We start from the raw sequence: 8,924 nt of genomic DNA on the forward strand, positions 1-8,924 counted from the left end.
CTTTCCCTCTTTCATTCCTTTTGCCTTTTTCTTGCCTCAGCCGCACCTCCATGTCCTCTTGCTTCTGTTAAAGGTAAGTCCCTTTTCTCCAGAGGTTTCCTGGAGAGCAACACTTGCTGTGGGTGTTTGGCAGGAGGAAGGACTTTCAGCAGGTCCTTGGTGGGCTTGAAGGTGCCGGTTTCCATCCAGGACAACATCTATCTCCTGGTTGGTTTGGGCTCAGCTTGGCAGACAGCCATGCTGTCCATGAGGGCCAGGTTTCAAGGTCAGCTGTCCATGAGGAACTTCACCCTGCTTGGCTGCTTCCAAAGCAATACTCCTTCAGGACTGAGCACCGATGCTCAGAGATGAGCCAAAAAATGGCTAAAAAGGGAGGAGTTTGGAAAGCAAGCCCCAGAAACCTTCCTGGACTGTCCTGCGGAGGACAGATCAGCAGGTGGGCAAAAGGGATGTGACCTTTTTACTTCACAGCTAATGACCCCCCTTCCTGCCTCCCTCCACAGAGCACAAAAACACGGAGGGCTGACTGAGAAAAGAGCAACATGGACTTGAACAAAGGCAAACTGCCAAACCCTCACCCCTGGAGCCCTGCTGGTCCACAGACAAGACTTGCCAGCATGGGTTTTGAGGTTAATGACACACGTAGGCACGAAGTGCTTTCTTCTGTGCTGGTCCGGGGAAGGAAACCCTGCTCACATCTCCTTGTGGGACCATCTGATTTGGGGTGCTGGCCCTCCTCCTCCAGCACAGCTCAGCCAGTTCGGGCTGCTCCTTTCCATCCCATTTCTTCCTCTGCCATGGACTTGCAAATCCCACCATGGCTGCTTGTCTGGAGCTACAAATGCCCCTGCAAACGCTCCTTCTTAAGTCAAACACCCACATGAAGGCTGCAGAAGATCAAACGAGCTGTTAAGTGAAAGCAGAACTCACCAGGTGACCTAGAAGTCTTGGAAAGAAAAACAAGATCAATATTTGCTGAGATTTGTAGCAGGTTTGCGCCTGAAAACAACAGCTGGGACATGGTCTCTCTTTCCTTGACCAGTGCTCCTGGTGATGCCTGGGTTAGTGTGTCACTGCTCTCCCCTGTGCTCCCACGCCGTGCCCTCGTTCTTGCTCCCTCATGGCTTCGGGGATGCAGAGGTTTAAATCCCTCTTCATGCACTCTCGGCACCAGTGGAAAAGCAGCTGCAGTCCTGCCCATGCATTGCTCATACTTACAGCTTAAACATTGCCTTCTACTCGAAAGAACAAAGATAAAATGTCAGGAATTCACAGTTTTTATTCTCTTTCTTATGCCCACCCATCTTCCCCTGCCATTGATGTCAACGACTCAAAGTCCTCATCGTACGGTAGCCTTTGCCAGTGCGGCACTCAAAGGGTTAACAAACCACGGCTTCTTGGACAGATAAGACATAAGCTCATTCACCAGTAGGAACATGTGGACAGTTGGGTTGTGGATCACCTTAGGGTTTCCTGTAGCGATTCTTTGGGGTTTCGCCACAGCCAGTGACGTCACAGGAGAGGACATTGGGCTTCTTCCCCAAGCCAATGCTTCCCAAGAGATCGGGAAGCTCACGGGTGATGGCCTTCTCAATCTTCTCTAGGAAACACCCTCCCATGTAGGAACACTGCTGAGACAGCAGCTTAAAACTGGTGATGGGGTTGATGCCAAAGAAGTCCTTGTAAGCCTCGCGGTTGGGAAGGTCAAATTTGCTGACATTGGTCTTTGCCAGAATGGACTTAAAGATAAAGAACCTGTCAGGATCTTCCACAATGTCCCTGAACACCAGTTCTCCATCACTAAAGAAGGTCATTTTGTCCTTGTAGGTCTGTAGATAGCGATCGACCAGCAGGGCGTGGATGCGCACCCGGATGGCGTGCTGGCGGATGAAGGCGATCTTGTTTTCCATCCTGTTCTCAATCACCTGGTTGAGATCTTCCAGGAGCGATATCTCTTCTTTGAGGAACAGGTCTCTGTGGGTTTCTGGATGGTAGTCATGGGGCCAGAAGGAGCTAACATACACCCTGGGTGGCTCCGTGACGTTAATGAGAGGAGCCAGGCTCCAGAACAAGGCGCCGTAGACTCTCATCAGCTCCTGGGTAGCCAGGCTGTCGGCTTTGTTCAGGATGATTCGGATCTGCGACTCGCGGCCCTTCAGCTGGCGAAACAGCATCTCCAGCTCCAAGCCCACGTCCAGCTTCGTGGGGTCAAAGACAACAAAGATGAGATCGGCTCTGTCAATGAACCACTGGCACACGTCATTGAATGGGTAACCTGGAGGAGAGGAAACAGGGAAATCCAATGCAGGATGAGTCCCTTCATCAAGGGATTGATAAACCATGAGCCTGCTGTGCCTCAACCCCCATTTGGGTTGTATGGGGTGTGAAGCACAGCAGACTTCCCCTGTAGCCTAGAACCTTTTTCTCACATGCTAAAAACACTTTGGAGCTTCTTGGCATGAAAAGCCATCCCTTGGTGTCTGGGCCTGTGACTGCCTGTCTCTCCCACCCTTATCTCCAGACCTTCCTCCTTCCTGATGCTGGCCACAAGTTCCTGCTGTTCCTGTGAGCAGATATCGAATCGCAGGATCAGAGAATTATTATGGTTGGAAAAGTCCTCTAAGATCATTGAGTCCAACCATTCCCCTGGCACTGCCACAGCCACCAGTAAACCATGTCCTCAAGTGCCACATCCACACATCTTTTAAATCCCCTCAAGGGATGGTGACTCCACCACTGTCCTGGGCAGCCTGTGTTGTCTCAGGACTCTTCTCTGTTGTGCTTCAGCCACCTCTGTCACCTCAGATCATCATGGCATTTTTTCTGGGGTCCCTTAGAAGAACCCAGTGAACCCCTACCTCTTTCTTGCTGCTTGCGGTTTTCGATGATGCCCGGCGTGTCCACGAAGGTGACTCGCTCCAGCAGTTTGTGGGGGACCTCAATGCCTATCAGCTTCTCCAAGAAGTTCTGCCCAAACTTCTCCAGGGGCGAGAAGGAGCGGGCGCTGTCAGCAGCCATCACAATGCCCTCGATGGTCTTCAGCTTGGGGCCGTGCATGATGACAGTGAACTCAGAGGTGGTGGGTTCTGCCCCTGCACAGCAACGAGAGGAGCAGCAGAGGTGTGAAATCTGTGCCAGGCTATGGACACAACGGGGCTGGCCTGAGGCTGGGAGCATTGGGAGTATTGCACACTTCTCAAGAGATGCAGGGGCAAGGCAAGCAGCATGAAATTCCTGCCCAGACTTCTTGGGAAGATGTCAGTGGGGTTGTTTTCTGTGGGGACTGGTTTCTCTGGAAGTGGCCTGACTGCACAAGGTGCCATGAAGAACCATCTCCCGGGAGCCCTCATTACCACAGCGCTGATCTGGCCATGGACATTTGCCCTTAGCTGTGAGATGACATCCGTGGGAGCAGGGAGGAAGGAGGGGAAATGGCTTTTCTCCTGGGAGGGTGAATTAGCTGGCTGCATGTGAGGAGGGATGGGGAGAAGAAAAAGGTGAGTTGCCCTTTTGACATGACTGCTGCTCAGGGGGTCGGGGTTGGGAGCTGTGAGCCCTGTGCTGCAGGATGAGGATGTTGTGGGAGAGACGTTCTCCTCCACCCTTGGAGGGGAGGACAGGCTGTGATGGGGAACCTCTCCCTCCACATGGCACTGCAGCCAGGTGGCACGGAGAAGATCCCAACCTCCCTGCTGTAACGAGGGATCAAAGACACATGGCCGGGAATTGCTGACTGCACGGATGTGGAAATGCAGGTGCTGGCACCCCCTTGGCAAAGCAGTGAGTGTGGTACCTGTGTAGAGCTGGTAGGGAGTGTTGTCCAGCCCCAGGAGGTAGTTTATCATGGAGGATTTGCCAACGCTCCACGGTCCCAGGAATAGCACCATAGGCTTGGAAGTGATCTCCCCATCTGCGGAGAGGGGAAATAACAAGAGGAAGTGAAGGAACAATAGCCGTCGCCGCCGTGCGATTAACTGCCGGCTGTAACGAGCATCCCATCTGAGCGGCGCGGTGATGCTGCCGGGGAAACAGCCGCCCTTCGGGGGCCACCAGCCATTCGCCAGCCAAGACACCGCCCCGCCGGCTGCGGGAGCAGACGGCCCCGTGCTCTGCGGCAGAGCCCACCTCGCTGCCTGACCTTCTCCGAGATTTAGCTCTTCTTAGACTACGGAGGACTGGAAGGTCTTTTAAGCCTTGTCTCGGTTCGTTTCTGGTTTAGCCCGGGTGAGTTTGGGGCTGGCTGCGGGGTGGGGGTGTTCTTTGAAGGCAGCCGCCGCAAAGCACGGGACATGCCATGGAGGAGGCCATGCCGCAGCCAGGCCGACACCTCGTGCAGAGGGAGCTGCTGTGGATTCGGGAGCAGCGCTGTGGCACAGGGCTTGGTAAGCGCGGTGCGAGCCGTGTGCCAGCTGCCTGCAAGCCTTTCCACCATGCCCTCACAGGGACCTACCCCCGGGCGTGCCGCCCAACCCACCGGCCGAGCAGGAGGTCACTGCCTGGGTGTGAGCTGGGTGTGAGGCTCCAGCTGGGTGTGGGGAGGGCAAACAGCCCCGCTTTGGGTTTGGGGAAAGGCAAGAGGGGAGTGAACTATAGTCCCCATCCTGCATTCTTCAAGTCTCACAGTTTTCTCCATGAGGATGGTGACCTGTCCCCGTGCCATGCCATCAGTCCAGGAGCAGAGAGGCCCCTGGACACACGCAGCCAGTGCCCCCAGGAGCAATCCCTGCTCAAACAGGACTCATGCAATCAGCTTGTGCCCACACTGCTCGACCCCCCAGCCCCCAGGACACCACGTAGGCAACTGGTGGAGCCAAAGGAGCCCAGGGCCTATGCCAGCCCTCAAGCTGTGCCCAGGACACACAGGAGCCTGTGAGTGCAAAACAGAACAAGAATGGAAGCAAAACTGGGTGAGTTCCCGTTGGTGATAACCAACCCCATCCTATGCTCAGGGTGGGAGAGGGTCATTGTTGCCAGCAGGAGTTTAGCTAGGGGATGGATGACACCAGAGGAGCTGGGAGCTGCTGTCTCAGCTGGAGTGGAGCCTTCCCCCATGGCCCAAGGCAAGGAGATGCCCTGGGCAAGCTGTGCTGCCCTCGGCACCTTCTCTTCATCCCGATGCCTAAGGCAGAACTATTTTCCATGAGGTAGCTGAGAGCCCCTGGCGCTCTGTGGCTGCCACCCATGCAGGAGCCAGCAGCTTTCCAGCAAGGCAGCAATCCATTTCAGAGGTGGGGGAAGCCACAAAGCCCCCATGGTGCTGAGCTCCTGCCCCGAGGGTGCTGGAGGGCACTGCATGGCAGCTTCACACTGAACCCATCTGGCCATGGGAGCAGGGGCTGGGGAGAACATTCCAGCCTCTTCCTGCTGTATCTGCCCATCACAGGCTCACCACATCACCTCTGGGGAAGAAGGGAATGGGCTGGGGACATCTCTCCGTGAGGCATTGCTGCATCCATGCAGCTCAGCCCTCCTTTTCAAAGCAGGGCAGCACCTCTGAAGCAGAGGATGGATGGCTCTTCCCGTACCCCACTCCCTGCCTGGCAGCTGCAGGAATCCAGCCTTGTCTTCTCACATGGGACCAAAACAAGTGTTGAAACCTTGGACTCTCATTATTAATCATTCCTCTGCTGCTCTGTCGCCGCTGCTCTGCTCTCTTGCCAGCTTTAATTAGGTTACGGATGGCTGTTATTATTACTATTTTCCCTGTGATGTTGTGCCAGAGGTTTGGGGTGGGTCCCTGTGTGCTCTTTCATAAGACATCCCTGGCCAGGTGTGACTGTGTGAATGTGGGCACCTGTGAGCTCTGGCTCTGCTGCACATCCCCCTCTCTGCTCCACGGAGCCAAGGTGGGCAGCGACGTGGGCAGCCCCCCTGCCTGGTCACCCACAGCCCCTCGAGCCCCTCTCTACACGCCCTGGGCTATGTGGGCAGTGCCAGGCACTTGCAACTCTGCAGGAAGTGCGGCAGCTGCAAGGATGTGAGGCCGTGTATGGATTCTCCTGCTGCTGCCCAGAGGCTGGGAGAGAGGAAGCATCTCCCACCCGGGAGGGTGCTGGCCTGGCATCTGTCCCTGCTGAGTCCCCGTGCCACGTCTGTCAGCAGCAGTTTGGGTCAGCTTGATGGTCCAAACAGCGGAAAAGAGCCGGAGCTCGCTGGCGGCCGGGGGGGGATGGCGGCAGCTCCATCACAGCGGCTCTCTCCAGCCACCCTGTGGCTGCTCGCTCCCAGCTCAAGCTCAGCCTCAAGCTCATCCCTCCGCAGAGCCTGGGTCTGCTTGGGCTGCTCAGCTCTGGGCATAGGAGCAGTTTGGATGTCCAAGCAGTTTTCTTTCCTTGAGCAGTGGCTTTCTGTGAGGTTTTTCCACGTGGCAATGCCAGACTGCCCTTGGAAGCACTGCTGCTCTGGGGTGGAGAAGTGACAGCTCTGGGGAGAACTTAGAGCCCCTTCCAGTGACTAAAGGAGATCCAAGAGAGCTGGAGAGGGACTTTGGATGAGGGTCTGGAGTGACAGGGCACAGGGAAATGGCCTCACACTGAGAGAGGGCAGAGTTAGATGGGATTTAGGGAGAGATTCTTCCCGGTGAGGGTGTGAGATCCTGGCACAGGTTGCCCAGAGAAGCTGTGGCTGCCCCTGGATCCCTGGCAGTGTCCAAGGCCAGGCTGGCCGGGCCTTGGAGCAACCTGGGATAATGGAAGTTGTCCCTGCCCATGGCAGGGGGTAGAACAAGATGGGCTTTAAGGTCCTTTCTAACCCAAATCATTCCATGATTCTATGATTAATCCTGGGCAAGGTCTTGTCCCCCCTTGTCCTCAAGCCCAGCAGACGTGCCTGGTGTGGCCTCTGCCCCAAGTGCAAGGCTGTCCCGAGGATGCTGAACAAAGCAGAGGACCTAGCAAAACCTCCCTCCTCTCCTGGTTTCAACTGAGCCATGAGCACCAAGGTCTTCTCTGTCCTCAAGCCACTCAGGAGGGCTGAAACACCTGGGGAGACTCCCAGCATTACCCACACTTCAGTCCCACCCCTGTGCCACAAACACCACCGGCCATGTGCCCATGGCATGGATCCAGCACCCCTCAGAGGGCTGGCTCCCTCGCTCCCAAAGCTTCCAAATCCATGAGTATCCTCATGACACGTGTGCCCACAGACAGAGGGACGAGCCCACGTGGCTGCAGATGGCCTGTGCTTCCCTCAGGTGCCCTGCTGTGCCTGCGCCCACCCCGGTAGCACGTGTGCAAGCACCTGAACCCAAGATGAGATAAGACAGCTATCGGAATATGCTATAAATACCCACAGCCCTCTCCACTGCTGGCATGCTGGCACGGCAGGGAGCCAAAGGCCCTCCAGGCACTGGCAGGGCTCTGCTGTGGCTGTGTCCAAAGGAGCCTGGTTTGGCAGGGTCTGGCAGTGTGGCCATGGGGCAGGACGGGAGGGACAGAAGATGGGATTTCCCTGCAGGAACATTGTTCCCATGGCTGAGCACTGGGCCCAGGGGAAGGGCTGGGTGTTGGATGGCATTTCTTGGAATGTCTCCCATCTCCTGATCCTCTGGGGGGACCTGGCAGCACACCCTGAGCAGGATAGGCAGGGAGAGGAGCCAGCTCAGGCTTCTGAGGGGGCTGAGGCTGCTGGGCAGGGGCCAGTCCATGTCACTGGGACAGCTGCTGTGGGATCAAGGGTGGACATTCAGGAGAGTTTCTGCACGTAGGAGAGTGAAGGGTGGGAAGAGGTTCCCTCTATAGGATGAGCTATCAGCTGGGCTCCTCCAGTTCATGCCGTGGGTGAGAGATAAACCTACAGGTCCAACATATACAATCATGGAATTGTTTAGGTTGGAAAAGCCTTCTAAGATCACCAATTCTAAATGCTCCCCCAGCACTGCCAAGGCCGCTACCCATGTGGCACCCATGTGCCCAAGTGCCATATCCACACGGCTTTTAAATCCCCCCAGGGTTGGGGACTCCACCACTGCCCTGGGCAGCTGTGCCAGTGCCTGACAGGCCTTTCTCGGAAGAAAGTTTCCCGATATCCAATCCAAGCTTCCTTTCCTTTCCAGGTGAAACTTGAGGCCACTTCTTCTTGTCCTGTCCCTTGTTCCCTGGGAGCAGGGCCCAACTCCTACCTGGCTCCACTCTCCTGTCAGGGAGCTGAGAGTGAGAAGGTCCCCTCTGAGCCTCCTTTTCACCAGACTGAGCCCCCCCACCTCCCTCAGCTGCTCTCATGGGACTACCAGAAATGCCTTGGAACCCTGGCCAGAGGAATATGCTGCTTCTCAGTCTTAAAGCAAGAGGGAAAAGTGTCAGAGCCTGGGTGAGGTGAGGATTGGAGGGAAGGACGGGCTGTCGGGACACACAGAGTCAAGCTGGGGACATTGTCCCGGTGGGGATGGCAGGTACCGGCTCTGCTCGGTGCCTGGGAAGTGCGGCTGTGTTGGGAAAGCTGGAGGGCAGCGCAGTGCGCAGGCAGTGCCAGCAGCGTGCAGGGAGCAGGCGGCGATACCAACCTGTGGCCGAGGAGCCCAGGGTGCGTCCAGGGTAAGCTGTTAGCGAGGGACATGGGGAGAGAGAAAAGGAACCATGAGTCCAAGGAGGGATGCGACAGCCCGGGTGTGGTCCAGGACAAGGAGGGAACTGATGGCCGCATTCCCAGCAGGATACAAGGAGTTACAGCCTGGGAGCGACCTGCAGCTCCCAGGACAAGCACTGAACCCCTGTCTGCCCTGCAGGGTGGGGATGTGGTTCGGGGTGCCCTGCATCCCAGCCTCTGCTCTTTGGGATTGTTGCCTTCCCTGGCATCACCCACCGAGCACACAGAGCCCAACAAGCCAGGGTTAGACAGCCACCAACCCAGTGTCCTGACAACTCCAGTGGTAGGGTCACCTGGACCCAGCCCCTGGGGCAGGTGATGGCATCTGGGGGGGCATTCCC

The 8,924-nt window shown here is 56.5% G+C and overlaps 1 protein-coding gene across 1 annotated transcript in view; it reads right to left on the reverse strand.

The window, feature by feature from the left end:
• Nucleotides 1-1,261: 1,261 nt before the first annotated feature.
• The window catches only part of SRL (sarcalumenin), a 14,024-nt gene continuing 6,361 nt past the window's right edge, over nucleotides 1,262-8,924 (reverse strand). Inside the window, exons 4-6 of the mRNA XM_017741265.1 lie at nucleotides 3,794-3,910; nucleotides 2,859-3,092; nucleotides 1,262-2,275 (exon numbers count right to left, since the gene is read on the reverse strand). Of these exons, the coding sequence (XP_017596754.1) occupies nucleotides 1,464-2,275; nucleotides 2,859-3,092; nucleotides 3,794-3,910 (1,163 nt within the window). The 3' untranslated portion in view covers nucleotides 1,262-1,463. The remainder of the gene's footprint in view (nucleotides 2,276-2,858; nucleotides 3,093-3,793; nucleotides 3,911-8,924) is intronic.

The sequence above is a fragment of the Corvus brachyrhynchos genome, unplaced genomic scaffold, assembly GCF_000691975.1.
Source record: "Corvus brachyrhynchos isolate BGI_N302 unplaced genomic scaffold, ASM69197v1 scaffold58, whole genome shotgun sequence".
Taxonomy (NCBI): Eukaryota; Metazoa; Chordata; class Aves; order Passeriformes; family Corvidae; genus Corvus; species Corvus brachyrhynchos.